The 17,843-nt window shown below is 48.7% G+C and overlaps 1 protein-coding gene across 1 annotated transcript in view; it reads right to left on the bottom strand.

Moving 5' to 3' along the window:
• LOC146184158 (kelch-like protein 36) overlaps positions 1-17,297 on the bottom strand; it is a 32,427-nt gene extending 15,130 nt beyond the window's left edge. The window contains exons 1-3 of the mRNA XM_084608497.1: positions 17,073-17,297; positions 12,981-13,187; positions 5,533-5,741 (exon numbers count right to left, since the gene is read on the bottom strand). Coding sequence (XP_084464623.1) covers positions 5,533-5,741; positions 12,981-13,187; positions 17,073-17,297 — 641 coding nt within the window. The remainder of the gene's footprint in view (positions 1-5,532; positions 5,742-12,980; positions 13,188-17,072) is intronic.
• Between the last annotated feature and the right edge of the window lie 546 nt (positions 17,298-17,843).

The raw sequence follows: 17,843 nt of genomic DNA, 5'->3' as shown, positions 1-17,843 counted from the left end.
GTAAGGGAAGGGAGCCAGGTAGGAGGGAAAGCTGGAAGGGTTGTTGCCCGGCCGCTTTGGTGCAGTGGTAAAACGGCCGACTACTGTGTCTCAGTACCCAGGTTCAGTCCCGAATGCCGGCGGCTGCGTTTCAATGGAGAAACAGGTATGACAGATACTAACCCCTTTCTCTTCTGTGAAGCAATTATTATCAATATTGTTAGTATTAGGGCGAAAGCCTTTATAGCCTCATCATTGTCATCAGCAAGTGTCATGCTTTTGCGGCGGCTCTGTTTGGTTGAGACGAGATGATGTCATGGAGGTCTCGCCCAATCACAGCACCACCACAGTATGCGCGAATGCTTGCCTTATACCAATCAATGAATAATCACTAATAATTGACTAGTTAAGTATTTATTACTCATTAGTAGTATTTGCGTTATGAATCATATAACATCTGAATTACTGAACACTATGAACAAATTATTTACTAAATACTAAACAGTGACAGTTGCCTAACGAGGTGATTAATTGCTAAATAATGCCATGCAACCCGGTCTACAGTATGCGCGAATGCGTGCCTTATAAGGTCATATGCCAACCGATGCCTAATTACTAAATATTTGCTAATTCCTGCCATCGCGGCCGCGCTGCCCCGTTGATTGATCGAGTAAAACTTTATTTTCCACAAATTAATGAGGCCCTCTACTCCCGCTCCTGGCATGTAGGCCTGAGGAACGGTGGCTGGAACCTGCATGACTAAGGACTAGCGAATATACATCGGTTAATCGCGGCCTCAGCCGCCAAGCTGACGGCTCTTTGCTGGTCAGCGGGGACGTCGCTTCGCAGCAGTCTCCCAGGCTCCTCTAGTTTTAATGTTGCTTAGTGCTCAAAGACTTCGGCATTTCCCGAGAATATGCTCGAGGGTCCCCCATGGCTTCGCAGGCTTTGCATTTATAATTTTTTTTCTCATATATATGGGTGTGAAACAACCAGACAGGTTTTGTGAAGTTTTCGGCTTGTAATCACTGCCAGGCTATGGCTTCTTTCTTAATATGCTACGATAAGGTGCCGCCATCTGATGTCTGCCTAATCTATATTTTTCGATGACTTCGTTATAAGTTTGCAAACGCTCGTCCATATCCTGGCAGTCGGGCAGCTCCGCGTTTGCCCGGAAGTGGAGATCGCGCTCTAAATCATCGGCCGACTCGTTGCCGGAGACGGACATGTGTGCTGGGACCCGAATTAGCGTGAACTTGGGATATATTTTAGCTACAGCGGATAGAATGCGGGCGGCCTCGTTCGAGACCCTGCCTTTTCCGATATTTCAGATAGCAGTTTTACTGTCGCTAAAGATCAATCTTGCCTTCGTTCCAACAAAAGTGAACGCTATTGAAACGCGTTCAACCGTGTCTATTTTTCTGCACCGGAAGGTGGCAGTGCAGACTGGTTCGCAGCTACCATCGACAACTGCGACGACTGGCGCCCCCAATCGGCCACTTGCAGCACATACGTAGGCAACTTCTTTTACTCTGGATCCTTTGGCTCTTTTAAGCAGTGCTCCTGCTTTCTTTCCCCTTCTCTGTGGTATTCTGGGTGCATGGTGCGAGAGAGAAGAGGGACAGTGATGTTCTTGAGGCATTGTAGCGGTAGGGCAACCCTGTCGGCTGTACACCTATATGCTTTTCGACCCACGCATTCTAAGATGGTTCGACCCATGCTTGTCCTACTTAATCTCACAAGTTGGGCGATTTTTCACCGCTTCAGCAAGTTCCGTCCAGCTGTTATGCACGCCCATTTCTAGCAGGCGTTCCGTAGAGGTGGACTCAGAGCCCTCTTGACGCAAAGCTTGATGAGCGCGTCTATCTTGTCTTTTCCATTTTTCCTGATATTGAGGAACGGTGAAGCATAGCATGTTCGGCTTATTCTGAACGCCTTTTATCCGCCTTATCAGGCATCTGCCTTTGAGTGCAGTCCTCCTAAATACTCCTGTTACTTGCGTCGCATATGTGTGAGTTTTTTATAGTTCCGTCGTTATATCCGTTCTCTTGAATAAGAAGTCTGAGGATTCTGATTTGCTGGACGTTTGGTACGGTTTCGCCATCGAACTTAATTTCCAAGCTAAAGTCGCACTTGTGCCTCATTGATTTTGGGTTATATAAGAAAAGCTGGGATTTTTGCAGGGAGCACGCGAAACCCATTTCGGCCGCGTAGGACGCAACGGTGTCCGCCACCGTCTGTAGGCGTTCCTCTCTGCTGCCGTCGCTACCATTGTTATTCCAGAGATTAACGTCGTCGGCGTACATGCTGAACTTGAGATCTTTTATGACTGACATTAAGAGCGACGCGAAGGCCTTTAATCACCACGTTTAAGAGGAAGGAGAGGGCACCGAGCCTTGCGGCATCCTTTTACTGCCCAAAAGGACAGTGGAGGATTCTAGATCCTGAAATTTCAGTTCCAATCTCCTCTTTGTCAGGAAATCTCTTATGTAATAATATGTCCTCTCGCTGACTCTTAAATCCCGCAGTCCCGCAACAATTGCCTGGTGTTTTACTTTCTCAAATGCTTTTGTTAGATCTAGTGCTAACATTACCTTCGCGTCTCTGGAATTTGACTCAATGATATCGTGTTATAAACGAAGCATCAGGTCCTGCGTGCACAGGTCCTGTCGGAACCCACCCATCTCGTGCGGCCACAGGTCGTTTTGCTCCATGATGTTTGTTAGCCTTGTTTGGATTGCGCGTTTCATGAGCTTTCCAGTGCATGAGGTTAGAGAAATCGGACTGAGGTTTTCAAATTTCGGTGGTTTGCCTGGTTTTGGAAAGAGCACAACGTTTGCAGTTTTCCACGGCTGGGGGAGAAGACCGCTATCTATGCTTCTTGAACGTAGTTGGTGAGTGCCGTTATGGAGGCGTCGTCAAAGTTTCTTAGCATTTTGTCTTTAAGCTGCGCATCACTCTTTCTATTCGGAGAAGGAGAGCGCGGCTGCCGCTCAGCGGCGAAGAAGTGCGGAGAGTGAGCCATGCTGCTGTTGCTTTCGCAACTCAACCAGGTTTCGCCAGGACTAAACCACTGCCAACTTTTTTGGTGTTTTTATGACTTTTTAATTTTTATTCTGACATGCCTCCGTTTTCTGTGTATATATTATTCCTGAAGAGGCTTTAATCAGCTATGCGGTTTTCTCCGGTGTGACGGGCTGTCTTTTGCACTATTTTTATTTTACCCAGATGGAGACGTTGCTTTGTTTTACCTTTATAGTTTTTTTCCGGTTGTGACCTGCTTTACTGATCTGTAATCGTACCTGACAGCATTTTTCTTTTTGAAGATTGTATCTGGTAATTTGTGAGATTGATTGATATTATAAATTTGTCTTTACTTAATGGGCCAGACAGAAGACAAACAGAAGATATTCGATGACCGTGAGATGATGTTTACTGAATACCTGCGGGCATAGCGCGAGCGCTCCTGCCCGCGCCACAGCCCGCTTCTACCTTGTCCGTAACATAACCCTGGGCCACCGAGCGATTGTCCCGATCGTGGACAGGGAAGTTTGCCTATGTTCATGAGACCATAGCATAACGATGGGTTAGTCTGTATGGCTGCAGAACAAGACGAAGAGAAGGAGAAGATGAAGAAGAAAGAAGGAAGCATCGTGCCGGTTTGCCGGCACGATGATTCCCCATGAAGCTTGCCCAGGCCGCTGTCGGGCCACAGATCGCGAAGACCCGATGGTGGAGGCCAAGGAAGGCACCCCATGGCATAGGCAGGTAAATATGTTTTCAAGTGTAGCGGCATCTTGGGTCGTGGTGTCTTTGGTCGGCACGGATTGTCAGTCGGGTCAAGCATGGTCGTCCGGTTCTCTTGTTGTGTCGTGTGGTCAAGTGTGGCGTCTCGGACAGTCTCTCCGTCCTGTCTTGTGATCGGAGTGGAGGGATGGGGCGGAGGAATGGCAAGGTCTTGCTTGGTCCTGCAGACTGGGGAATCAGCCATGATATGCTTCCTAACTTTCTGCCGACGGCACAAGAAGTTGCAGGGCGCCGAATCTCCGGGCCAGGATGAGGGGTAATGATGGCATAACCGGCACCTCCATCCAAATTTACGAGTCGGCAAGCCGACGAAAACAGGATAACAGAGGACAGAGAGAAGATGTTCGATGACCGCGAGATGACGTTTACTGAATCGCAGCGGACCTAGCGCAATAGCTCCTGCCTGCGCCACTGACCGCTTCTTCCTGGTCTGTAACAATATTTGTACAAGTGCTTATGATTTTCACGTGCTGGTTTCCTTTGACGATTAATTTGTAGCTATGATAACATATATGCCTTATTTGCTCAACAAATAAACTTGTATGTGTGCGTTTGTGTGTGTCTTGGCGTCTCTTTGTCAGAAGTTCAAGATGTCGGCCTTGTTGGTAATGCATAATGAAACAAACAGCGCAACGGACGGGACAAAACACGAAGGCAAGGAAACAAATACAAAGCGCCCGTGTCTTTGTCCCCTTTCCTTCGTGTTTCGTCCTGTTCCTTATGCTGCTTTTATCATTATCCTCTTTGCCCTTTTCTCGATACCGCCAACTTTTTACAAGCTTGCGATTTCTACTTACTATTCCATCAGTTCTTACTTCGTCGATTTTAGACTAAGAGAACCATTTTAGCCGCTGACGTCAATGTCGGTAGCATTCTTCATTGTGCATACAGAATCAAATTATTGCAAGAATGTCTGTTTTTTGGAAGCGATGCTGCCTTGCTGAGGCTCGCCGCACTCCGGCTCGGGCCATGTACCCAACGCAGCAGAACCTGCGCCTCCTCATGCGGAAGTATCTTTCTGATCAGCTGGCAGCAGATGGGGAAGCGCCGTTACTCGGGCGGCGGCACACGCGTTTTTCGTTGCCCTCTAGATTTTGTGCACTGCTTACCGAAATGAAACAATTTGTTCAGTTTTTATGCCTCCGCTGGCCTCCAGTGAGAGGGATAAGGTGATGAAGTGTTTGTTTTATATCAGAGGACTCTGAACAGAGCTCCTACCTAAGGTACGGCTTCAAAAAATTTTGGTTCAAAGTGCTTACAAGTGCTTTGAAGTACATTACTTTGCTGTAAATCTCGGACTGAAGGCTCCTTTGGAATGTACGTTCATCGATGTGTCGTTTGTAAGAGCGTTATTAAACTTTCTCTTTGTGTATCCAAAAAATATTTTAAATGTCACGAAAGAGCAGTTTGTTTTGCTTATGAGGTTTAATTCTTCAGTGCAGTTCAGCTACGTGAGGCGCCCTAGTGAACTACATGCGCATGGCCTTTTCCTGCCATCAAAAAGGAGGCGCCGCGGTCGATATGGAACCCGGGTGCTCCCGTCAGTATAGGCGTGGTCCTTAACCACTGATACATCGCAGAGTGACAGTGCTGTTTTAAGGTTCAGCTGAGCTTGTTTGCTCGCTTATGTGCTGCAATGCAAACAGCAGTTGAGTAGATGCTATCAGAAAAGCGCAAAGTCGCGTTTACTTCCGATGGCGTTTAGCGCGCTTAAGTACTGATGCGCATACGGAACGTGTCACTCACGTTTCTGAGCAGAGGCCTACGCGCGGGCACTGCAGCAGGAAAGGCAGGCTGTCTTCCAGCTCCGCTGCGGACATCCGGCTTCGCGTGAACCAGCGGCGGATGGCGCACAACAAGTCGACCTCGTCGCGCACGTTGAGTTCGCTCGAGGAAAATAGCTCGACGAGCAGCGGAGCTGGAACCTCTTGAAACGCGCTGCTCCTACGCCACGCCTGCACAAACCACACAAAAGGCGGGATCCGTTGTATAATTCCGAAGGTGCCAGAAATTTCAATTGCCATTAACCTGGCCATCTGGGTCAGCAATAAATGCGTGAAGGCAAGAGCAAAGTTCATTCATTTTTATGGAAAGGTCTGCAAGGAAAATTACAGAAGAGGTGGGTGAGATAGAACAATATTATTTTAGGTATGGATAGTATTCAGCGGCAGAATTAAAGTGAACCGTGTTGACGACGGCCGCCGCTTCGCATGGAAGATCATTCATGTATATCGCTTTCATATTAACGGACGGCAGGTTAGAGCATGCAGCATTGGAGAAGGCGGTAAAACTTTCGTTCAATATGTCATCAGTCAAACCAAACAAAAATGTTGAGCAAGCAATATTAAGGAATGCTAAAAAAAATTGCCTCTAATCCTTGCTAATGCAGTTAACCCGTGATAGGTACAGAGGGTTACATTTAGTACTTTTTCCGACTTTAAAGCTATTCTCTCAAACAGCTTTTTTTTTTTTTCTGGCGAAAGAAGAAGTGTTCACGCTTGGTTTAATAAACCCTCTTCTACAGCCTCCCTGCCCAAACTATTAACGATATTGTTCCGCAGAGACCTGTAATACTTCGTACAAGGCGTCACACTTCATGTAAATTGTAAATAGCAATATTATAATTTCTTGACTTTTCATGTAAGACTCTAAGGAGAGAAGAAACGATTTACACTTCGGAAGTAGATGTTATGCTTTAAATAGGAGAAAACAATTCTACAGCAAGTCTTTTACCACAGCTTATAGATGAAATATCGAAGTCATTACAATAGTTCGTGGAGGGCTTTATTACGGGACGTCGCATAATGATTCTTAGTAAATATGCATCACTATGCGCAATGTTGATGGACTCATGCTTGGTGTAATATGAGTCACGACTATAACAATAAAAAATATTCCTATACGTATTCATTTTAGTGACCGCTTACCTTATAATAATGTGCTTTGTAAGCGCTGACGGATGATACGCCGCAATATATGAGTCATTATATGACTTTGCTCACAAAACCTCTACAGGTCACAAGAGTTTGCCTTTCGTTATTCTTGACTACATATTTTCTTATATTCTCTATAGGATCGTATACCGGCATACCGACGTAATCAATATTTTGTACCATGGACGGTGAAGGCTCACATTTGGTCATAATTCCTACGCTTGAGATAACCTTTCTAATGTCGACGTAATATATCTATGTATTCGGCGCCTACGTATTGCGCTTGAATAGTCTCCAACTACTGCTACTACTAATACTACTACTACTACTTCTACTAAGTAAATATGGCTGACAACGTATAACTGTGGTCCCCGTTGTGCGAAATACAGTGAACTGCTTTCGATGTATTGCATTCGCATTCCCCTTATCTGCGACGTGAACGATGCGAAAATTGGGTGAACAAACATATCACTGCAAGGTTGAGCATATTCCTGACAAAAAACCTGCAAGTTCATTTTGTATTCTTTTGCGTACAGAAGACGTCAAAGTTTTCATTTCGCCAGCGAAGTTTATGAACCGACGAAATATGAGTTGCAGGCATTCAATACATATATCTCGTACATCGGAAAGCTGCACCTTCGCAATCGCATCACCGACCGAACGTACGCGATTTTGCTCAGCCAAGTACAATGACATGATGAGGCTGACGTTTTCGAACATTTTTTTAAGCCTCCTGAGGCACACGAGGCTGGCACACTAGAAGATAGAAATCAAGGGTTAGCCTCTTTGAATCGAGATTAGTTCTGTGTTTTCATTGCGACCTAAAGAAAGCGTATGCAATGTCCAGCCGGGGAGCATAACCTGTACCAGCCGATCTGCAGGGCATGGATGCACTCGCTCCTTAACCCGTACAACTTCCATGCCACCTTCGGCTCTAAAAACTCGGCGAATGGTCATGATGCCCTGAAGCGCTGAATTTCTGGTTGTAAGTATTAAAGCATAGCTTCCGTAATGAGAATTGCGCATGTCAGTAAAATGCAGAGCTCTATGTGAGTATTGTTACTTAGCTGTATTCGCTGTTCGTTATGAGGATGAAGCAGTGCAACAGACTCCGAGAAGACGATGACGCTGAGTGTTGTGAAATCGGTGCCCTCATCAACGTTAGCTCTGCGGAGAGCTTTCGGACTGTAGATCTTCCACGTAACATCTCTTGGTGAAGGGGAATCTATTCAATCCCCTGTCACAAGCTGGATCTCCGCAGCGGTCGCCACGTCTGAACCACTACAATGACTACAGACGCCTCTACCTCTACAGCCGCCGCACCTGCTGTTGTCATGGCCCACCCCCGCGACCCCGGAACCTTCTTCGGGACCGACGACGTCGACGTAAACGACTGGCTAGCCCTATAGGAGCACGTGAGCAAGCACAACCGGTGGGATCCCACACTCATGCTCGCAAATGTAATCTTCTACTTGGCTGGGACCGCGCGGGTGTGGTTTGAAACCCACGAAGATGACCTAACGTCTTGGGGTATCTGCAAACAGAAGCTACACGATCTGTTCGGAAAGCCTATCGGCCGCCACATCGCCGCCAAGAAAGCGCTCGCCTCTCGCGCCCAAACGTCTACGGAGTCTTATCTCACTTATATTCAAGACGTCCTGTCTCTATGCCGCAAAGTCGACCAAGGCATGCCTGAGGAGGATAAAGTCGGCCATATTGTAAAGGGCATTGCCGACGATGCCTTCAACCTTCTGTTGTACAGGGATTGCTCCACCGTGGACTGCAAGTGTGCCGACGTTTCGAGCAGGCGAAACAAAAGCGCATATCTCACCGTTTCGACCGGCTGCCGAACACGGCTGCTAGCTCCTCCTGTATCGATCTCCCGACTCCTCGACCGCCTTCTAACGACAGCACTTTGACCCGCATTGTCCGCCAAGAGCTTGAAGCAATGACTACCGCGGCCTCACTGTCGAATACACCCGACAACACCCTGGCTACTATATCACTTATTAAGGCTGTTATTCGCCAAGAAGTTGCGAATATGGGCCTCCCTTCTGCCAGCGCCACCGACACCGTGGATTCAGGACCAGCCCCTCCAGTGATTCCTGCTGCTTCATCCAGCGCCGGTTTCTGGCCCCGATATCGGTACCGCAACCCAAATGAATGGCGTACCCAGGATAATCGTCCCATATGTTTTACTTGTTCTCGCGTTGGCCACATTTCCCATAACTGCCGTAGCCGCTGGTATACGCCATCTCGTCAGTTCACCTACGTCGACCGCCGCGTAGGTGAACTATGCCCCTCGCTATTCTTCACCTCGCCCCTACCAGACCCGTGCTGACCCCGGTTACACTGTCCGTGCTGCCAACAGTTCACCATTCCCGCAAGCACGACGTTCGCGTTCTTGTCTTCCTCGCCGCAGTTCGCCGCCATCCTATTCTGGCCACTTACCGGAAAACTAGCCCATGCAGCTCCAGGAGGTGACGCTGCATTTATGACCCGGACCGAAAAACTTCTGCTGAACCCTGCCCTACAAAATAACCGTATCGACGTCCTTGTGGAGGGAGTTCTCGTTTCTGCTCTAATTGATACAGGCGCCCAACTTTCCGTTCTCAGCTCCTCATTTCGCCGTCGCCTCAAGATAGGCCTTACGCAAGCCGTCTCGTCCACAGTTCGCGTCGTCAATGGAAGCTCTGCTGCCGCGGCTGGCATGTGTACGGCGCGAGTTACAATTGCTGTCCGTCATGCCCCAGTATTGTTCACCGTCCTACATGAATGCCCCCACGACGTGTTATCCTTAGCATCGACTTCTTAACAGCCCACTCTGCCCTTATAACTGCTCTAGCGGCCTACTTCGCTTGGACCTTCCGCTCTGCTCTGAAGACCCTCCTGCTCACCCCGCCTTCGATCAGCACAGTTTAGCCGCCTTCCTCCTGAAACTGCCATTTACATCCCTACGTCGCCATTTCCACCCGTCCCAGATGGCGACTATCTCGCTTGTTTCATTACTGATGTCATGCGCGCAGCGGAACGTCACCCTTCTTCATCTAATCGTGCACATCTCCCAGAACCGCACCACTCTCCCTGTCCTTAACTTCAGCTTTTCAACTCATGTTCTGCCCGAGGGAATTTCATTAGCTGCGCTGTCCCCGATGACCGATTGTGCCATTTCAGCTCTGTCTACAGATCATACAACTGTTGTCCCTGCCAACACCCCCTCGTCGTCCACATCGCGCCCTGATCCGCTTAACCGCATGATTGCAGCTGATCTGCTACCTGAATTCGCCGCAGAGTTACACAAGCTTTTGTTTACCTACAGAGACCTTTTTGACTTCGGGACCCACCCATTCTGTCAAACGACAGTTGTCACCCACCGCATTGACACCGGGATACCAGTCCTATTCACAGGCGGCCCTATCGTGTTTCGCTTGCCGAGCGACGCGTCATTCAAACGGAGGTCGAAAAGATATCAGCGAACGATATAATCGAGCCTTCCAGTAGCCCCTGGGCATCCCCTGTCGTGTTGGTCAAGAAGAAGGATAACAATTGGAGATTCTGCTTTGACTACCGTCATTTGAATAAAATATCCAAAAAAGGTGTATATCCTCTTCCGCGCCTCGACGACGCTCTTGATAGTTTGCATGTAGCCAGCTACTTTTCATCCATCGACCTTCGTTCCGGCTACTGGCAGATTTCCGTCGACGAGAGAGACCGTGAAAAAAACAGTGTTCATCACCCCTGGCGGCCTCTATCAATTTAAACTCATGCATTTTGGCCTATGTAACGCCCCTGCTACTTTCGAACGAATGATGGACGCGTTTCTGCGCGGCTTCAAGTGGACGACTTGTCTTTGTTACTTAGACGACGTCATTGTTTTCTCGTCCACTTTTGACAGCCACCTCTCTCGCCTTTCTACCATTGTCGAGCTATTCCGCCGCGCCGGCCTTCAACTCAACTCAAAGAAATGTAGTTTCGGCCATCGGGAAATCAAAGTCCTTGGTCACTTGGTTGATGCTTCCGGCGTTCAGCCTAACCCTGACAAGATACGTGCCGTCAGACATTTTTCCACTCCGCGTTCATCCAGCGATGTCCGAAGCTTTATTGGCCTATGCTCCTATTTCCGACAATTCGTCCCGACCTTCGCAGTCCTTGCTCGTTCGCTCACCCAACTCCTCAAGAAAGACGTTTCATTCTATGGGGGGCCTGAACAAGTCGAAGCTTTCTCAGAGCTTATTGCTGCTCTAACTGCTCCACCAGTCTTGGTCCATTTCAACCCTTCCGCCAATACTGAACTCCGTACCGAAGCAAGTGGCGATGGAATAGGAGCTATACTCGCTCAGTGACAACACGGCCGTACAAGGGTGATTGCGTATGCCAGCCGCCTCCTCTCAACACCCGAACAAAATTATTCTATCACAGAGCGAGAGTGCCTGGCGCTTGTCTGGGCTATTACGAAATTCCGCCCTTATTTGCTTGGCCGCCCTTTTACTGTGATAACAGACCATCATGTTTTGTGCTGGATTTCCTCTCTCAAAGATCCTACTGGTCGTTTGGGGCGCTGGGCGCTACGATTACAAGAATACACCTTTTCCGTCGTCTACAAGTCCAGCCGACTTCACCAAGATGCCGACTGTTTGTCACGTCATCCCGTCGACTCCCTTAGTCCTACAGACTCTGACGATGATGCATGTGTCTTGTCTGTCTCGGCCTTTGCAAACATTGCCAAGGAACAGCACTTAGAATCTTCTCTGCATTTCATTATCCTCCGTCGTACCTCCAACCGCCCTGACCCCTCTCTCGCCTTATTTGGGCTCCACGAGAACACCCTATACCGACGTAACATGCGACAAGAAGGCACAGACCTTTTGCTCGTCGTTCCCCAACACCTGCGTTCCACCATCCTTGAACAGTTCCATAATGCTCCCACGGCTGGCCACCTGGTTGTCTCTCGCACATACAACAACCTGCGCCGACATTTCTACTGGCCGGGGCTCTACCGCTCTGTCCAGCAGTACATTGCAGCATGTCAACTGTGTCAGCGTCGGAGGAAGCCCACAATTTAGCCTTCAGGTCATATGCAGACGATACCCATACCGACTGACCCGTTTTCCCGTATAGGCGTTGACCTCCTTGGCCACTTTCCAGTTTCCGCCTCGGGGAACAAATAGATCGCCGTCGCCACCGATTACGCTACTCGGTACGCTATTACCCGAGCCATCCCGACCAGCTGCGGCCACAGACGTCGCTGACTTCTTTCTAGAAAACTTGATTCTTCATCATGGTGCTCCTCGTGAACTACTAACTGACCGTGGCCGCTTTTTCCTGTCGCGAGTGGTTGACGAAATTCTCCGTTCGTGTTCCGTCCGCCACAAATTCACCACCGCCTATCACCCCCAGACCAACGGCCTCACGGAACGTCTAAATGGTACCCTCAAAGACATGCTGGCCATGTATGTGTCTGACGACCATCGAGATTGGGACGTCCATCTCCCCTTTGTGACATTCGCCTACAAATCATCGGTACATTCTACCGCTGGATACTCCCCATTTTATTTATTATTTGGCCAACACCCGTTACTACCCTTCGACACCTCCCTACCCTCGGCAGACGCCACCAGTACTTATTCCAGTGATGCCGTCGCACGCGCTCATGATGCCCGCCGGATAGCTCATGCCAGGCTCTCTGCATCCCAAGACTCCCAAACGTTCCGGTACGACAGCCGCCACCGTGATGTCCACTACACTCCTGGATCTCTCGTTTTGCTGTGGCTCCCGTGCCGTCGAGGGGGCTTGTGTGAAAAACTTTTGCCCTGTTACACTGGCCCTTATACAGATTTGCGTCCCGTGACCGACGTCACCTACGAAGTTGAATCTGTGTTTCCGAAGTCTCCGTCCACAGCTACAACCTCCCAAATAGTGCATGTGTCCCGTCTAAAGCCCTATTATCAACGTTCTATTTTGCTAACATAGACCGCACCAGTGCTTTTCCCGCCGGGGGGGGGGGGGGTAGTGTTACTTAGCTGTATTCGCTGTTCGTGATGAGGAGTGTTGTGAAATCGGTGCCCCCATCAACGCTAGCTGTGCGGAGAGCTTTCGAACTGTAGACCTTCTACGTAACAATATCTTCCCCAGCATCCTGTACCTTCAATAAGCACATACGCCGAATAGTTTTGGAGTAATCTTACTGGCGGTACCAGCTTGATTACGGTCTACCATTGTGCACACCTCAGTCCATCACAGACCAACTAAGTCTTCGCTCACCGCATCCAAGTGCTCGTGCACGAAGGAGAACACGCTGTCGTGGAACCTCGGCCAGTGCTGATCCTGCGCCAGTTGCGCCATGCCGAGGCAGTCGTCGATGTCAATGTTCTTCAGCACGTAGTCCAGGCCCAGGTCGCGCGCCTCATCCATGAGCAGCATGTCGGCCGCCGCCAGCACCTCAGCCACATTGTTGTTGTCAATGCGCAGCTTCACCGATAATAAAAATAGCTTGTTTTACTGCCGTACAAAATTGCAGACGATAACGTCACTTCCTAATGCGAAATTCGAGCGCTGCTTATCACCCGTTTAAGCTTTTCGATAAACTGAGGCAAAGAATTTGGGGAAGGTATGTACGTGCAATTACAGTCGTTTTGCAGAAGAACGGAAATCTGAGCTAGTTGGTGCATTGCAAGATCAAAAAACAGCGCGGCTACTTGGGACAAACAGAGAGGAGAATAACGGACAAGCGCTGACTAACTGAAGTTTATTTGAAAAAGCACAGGTAATATACACTTTTTTTTCTCAAGAACCAGGACGCATGCGCTCCCAAAGCGCATGCGTCCGCATGGGAGCGCATGCGTCCTGGTTCTTGAGGAAAAAAAGTGTATATTACCTGTGCTTTTTAGAATAAACTTCAGTTGTTAGTCAGCGCTTGTCCGTTATTCTCCTCTCTGTTTGTCCCAAGTAGCCACGCTGTTTTTTGATCTTACAGTCGTTTTATTTTTCAGGCATGTTTCTCCTTCAAGACACACTCCCCTAACAGTTCTTTATTGTCATAAAGGACGCTTTCAGGTAGAACAAAATAGATGGATATATGTTTGACTCGCTGCGCCATTGCCTGGTTCATAAATAGGAGTACTATGCAAGTATTCTGCTAGGTTGTCACAGACGTGGGAGGCATTTCAAGCGAGAGGAACCGGATGTTCTCCCGCATAAGTAGTGGGGTTTGTGGGGTTTAACGTCCCAAAGCCACTCAGGCTATGAGAGACGCCGTAGTGGAGGTCTCCGGAAATTTCGACCACCTGGAGTTGTTTAAGGTGCACTGACATCGCACAGCACACGGACGCCACTCCGTTTCGCCTCCATTGAAATGCAGCCGTCGAGGCCGGAATTCGAATACGCTTCCTTGGACACAGTCGACTACTAAAATTGGTGTGGATTGATGAGATGTTAATGCGTGTCGCAAGAAGCGGGGTTCGCAGTGGACGAACAGCGGTGGCTCTGCGTTTAGGCTCGGGCGTGCACATATCAAGATCCGCCGCCACCGATCCAGCAAGGCCAAAACTCGTACCCCGCACAATGATTTCCTTTCCTTGGAGCATGTTCGTTGCAGTTGAACTCAACTCACTGCAGTGTTATTAAAAATAATAATAAGTTCACAGGAAGGGAAACGCACATAATCTGTCACAATTGTTTCTGATAATTGGTTCGCAGGAAAGGGAAGGCGGTGTACCTGTAACACTTTCTCAGGCAAGTGTGTGTGGAAGGTACAATTTCGCACCTGTCGTGTGGCGTTCCTTGGCGCATATTCAAGTGTGGATTGCAGATGGCAACAACGCCAGACAATGACACATCTCGCAAAATCTTGGGAAATTTGGAATGCGAGATTTCGACCATGGGCTAAAAAAGGCCGTTGCGTTAAATCGTGACAGTCTCTGCCTTTCCTTTCCTATAAATCAACACATAAAGTCTGGTGGGTCTGTCCACAAAAATTCACAGCAAGGAGAACTGTAGTGTCTAGATGTAATTTATATATTTATTTACGGAACTGGTTACGAAGGAGAATGGCAAAGCCGAGAAACGGAAAAACGGGTCCCAAAGAGCTTCGCTCTAAAAGGCAGTTTTTCTTTTTCTGCATCTCGTATATTCGCGATATTTTTCTGCAGTGCTGTGCAATGTCAGTGCACATTAAAGAACCCCATTTGATCGATTTTTTTCGGAGCCTTTCACTACGGCTGCTCTGATAGCCTGCGTCGCTTTGGGACGTTAAACCTACTGAATCCAAACTAAAATATTCTATGTCATAGGATAGCAACGCGATGGTGCAGTGGTACGACTCCCAACAAATTTTCCGGTGAATCCGGGTTCGATCACGACCACCGGAGGCAGCAGGCAGCCCTTTATCAAGAACGGTTAAGGTGAGTTGTGGACCATACTCCTTCGGCACAACAATACCTCCATTCTCCCAAGGTGGGACAAAATATAGCCAGTAGAAAGAATTGGGAGACCCTACATCAAATCCCGGATCCTAAGCTCCAGCGGCACATCGTCCATCTGGCGGCGGAGGCTGCTATACGTCAAGGCTTGCCCGACAATTTTCAACGCGGCGGCCCCGACTCCCAGGCCTGCGTGCTGCGGGCCGGTGTGGTCGGCTTTTCTGGGGGCAAATAAACTTTTTTCTATCAATCATTCTATGCTCGCCTGAACGCTTGACATCACGGCCGAGCACGTGAACACCGCATGTCGACTTATTCCTAAGCGCGCCAAAAGTCGATCACGTTACAATATTTTGGTTGAACTTGAAGCGACCTTAAAATGAGCTTGATGTCCTCGGCAAAATCTCGAAAAGACTTTCACGGTTGACTTTCACCTTGACTTCTCTATGCTTTGGCTTGACCACTGGCTATCCAGTGGTGCCTCAAGCTTTTATTATTAAGTTTGACGAAAGGTTTTCTGGCTGGCTGGTTGGTGCTGCGCTCTACGTGTGTTAGTGTTTTCTGTCTCAGTTCATTTTTTTATCGCGCAGTTTAAGTTTGACCTTGGCTGAACCTTGCAAGTCATGGGCAGCGCATGCCGCAGAGAGCTCCTGACCTCGAACAGTGAAGCTACCGCTTCATGTTTCAAACGCCTCCACTACGAATAAAACTCCTACCCCTCCGATCAGCCGCCGACACCTTAACCGCCGAGGCCACGCCTGTCACGTGAGAGCTATGATTTAGGTCTGCGTGTCTAGCGTTCTCGTTGTCTCCATGGCAACGCAGGGGCACGACGAAGACGTTGTCACCTCGGTCTCCAGGAGGTAGCGTATCGCACGTCAGCTTTCGCCAACTATGAATACCAAATGGGGCAACGAACGCGCACCATCGCCGCCTAGCGGAGCTACTCCGAATCCGGCACGGAAGAAGCTGCTGTCCTGCACTGTAGGATCATCAGAGTTTTGTGAAAATAGCCCTACAATAGACGCAGCTTCAACAGCGTTTGCCTTATAGCTCTTAAGTGGTATAAAGTGCCTCAAGAATTTTATATTTTGTTTCTTTACGTTGATCTCTTGGAAATGGAGGCTGTAGTATTTCTCTTTTTGGTGGGCACCTACTCTCAAACAGCCATGACCACAACGCGTACACCGCCTGCTCCACACATTGCGCCTGCACTGGAAGGCGCGGTGAGCCACGTGGCATGACGTCACGAACATGCTTCCGCTGAATCGCCTAAAGATGAAGCGTTCTATGCCAGATGGCTGAGGTTTGCCATGGACGAGGTACAGCTTCTGCTCTAAAGATAGGTTGTTCCGGCAATATCATTGCCATTGGCATACCTCGGGGAAAACTTATTTCTTATAGAGGCAGGACACCCATTCTACTTGAGCAAGCCCTATGAGTGAGTGCCAACTTTATCCCATAGGAGAAAGGGGCAATGGGGGAGGCAAGTTTTACGCTGATTAGGATACGGTCTTGAAGACATGACTCCGGGTTGCGCAGGGCAGGGCTGCTCCTTTGAATCAATACTGAGTGGTTCGGCTGACGGGTTGCGAGCGCAGCCCCCGATTTGGTCAAGGCTGGCTCTGACCGGGAGTAAATGACAAGCGAAGGAGGCATAGATAGCTGGGTAATTGAGGTCGCAGAAGGCAGGACCGGGACTGTGCAGGTCTGAATCTGGCGCTTTGTCAAAAACAGTGTGCATGCATTGCCATGAATTATGAGGATGCAGCATTGTAGTACTGGTATTGTTACATTTCACAAAGTTTGGTGAAATTTCCTATAATTTTACGCTCTCTAGGTTTCTATGGTAGCCGCTGGTGAAACCTAATGGCTCAACTTCGGTTTTCTCGCCCTGCTCAGATTCTACATTCTTGTTCCCGGTATGTACCCTTACCTTGCCCGTGTAGAAATATCCAAGGAGTAGGCCGAGGTCAGCTACCGAGACACCCTTCAGCAGCGGCCATTTGCTGGAACCGTATTCCGGGCCAAGCGCCGCCCGAAGGAAAGGATTTGCCCCGCCGAGGAATGATCGGTGGGTGCTGAACTCGTCGGCCGTTCGTATCATGAAGTCACAGGGTGCGTCACCGCCGGGACCAAGCAGTCGCGAGAATACAGACATTTCTCCCCTGAGCGAGGCGAAAGCGCGTCTTTCCAAACCCATGCACTGTCTTCTTTACCGCGATGTTGCACGCGAGCTTCGCGTCCAACATTTAACGTCTTTTTCTGCTATGCGCCGAACTATAATATTCCGTCTGAGGATAACTTCACCAGTGAAGCCAGGTACTGAACCGAGAGGGTAAAAAATACTTTATTAAGGCAGCGCAAGTTTAGGGCTTAGTCCTACTTATTACTTGATGAAAAGAAAGTGGCCTGGGGTTGTTCCAAAATTGTGACGAAGTATTTGTGTACATGTTTCTATAGTTTGGGGTCGCATGGTGACGCGAAGGTCTCTTAAGTTCTGCGCAGGCCTCTACATCTTGAAATTAGCAACTCCGGTTTAGCAAAAACACTGATATTCATGAAAAGTCCAAAGTCCCTAACTGCCAGTGCAACGCATTCTTCATCAAGCGATTGGTAATTGTGGGGTATAAACTTGACTCAAGCTGTCCTGCGTATCCATCATTCACGATGTTCAGTGATAGGTACTGGCATTATATTATGAGTT

The sequence above is a fragment of the Amblyomma maculatum genome, chromosome 7, assembly GCF_055883805.1.
Source record: "Amblyomma maculatum isolate TAMU_Amacu chromosome 7, ASM5588380v1, whole genome shotgun sequence".
Taxonomy (NCBI): Eukaryota; Metazoa; Arthropoda; class Arachnida; order Ixodida; family Ixodidae; genus Amblyomma; species Amblyomma maculatum.
Note: the sequence above shows the minus strand (reverse complement) of the source record. Positions and strands in the feature narration are given on the sequence as shown.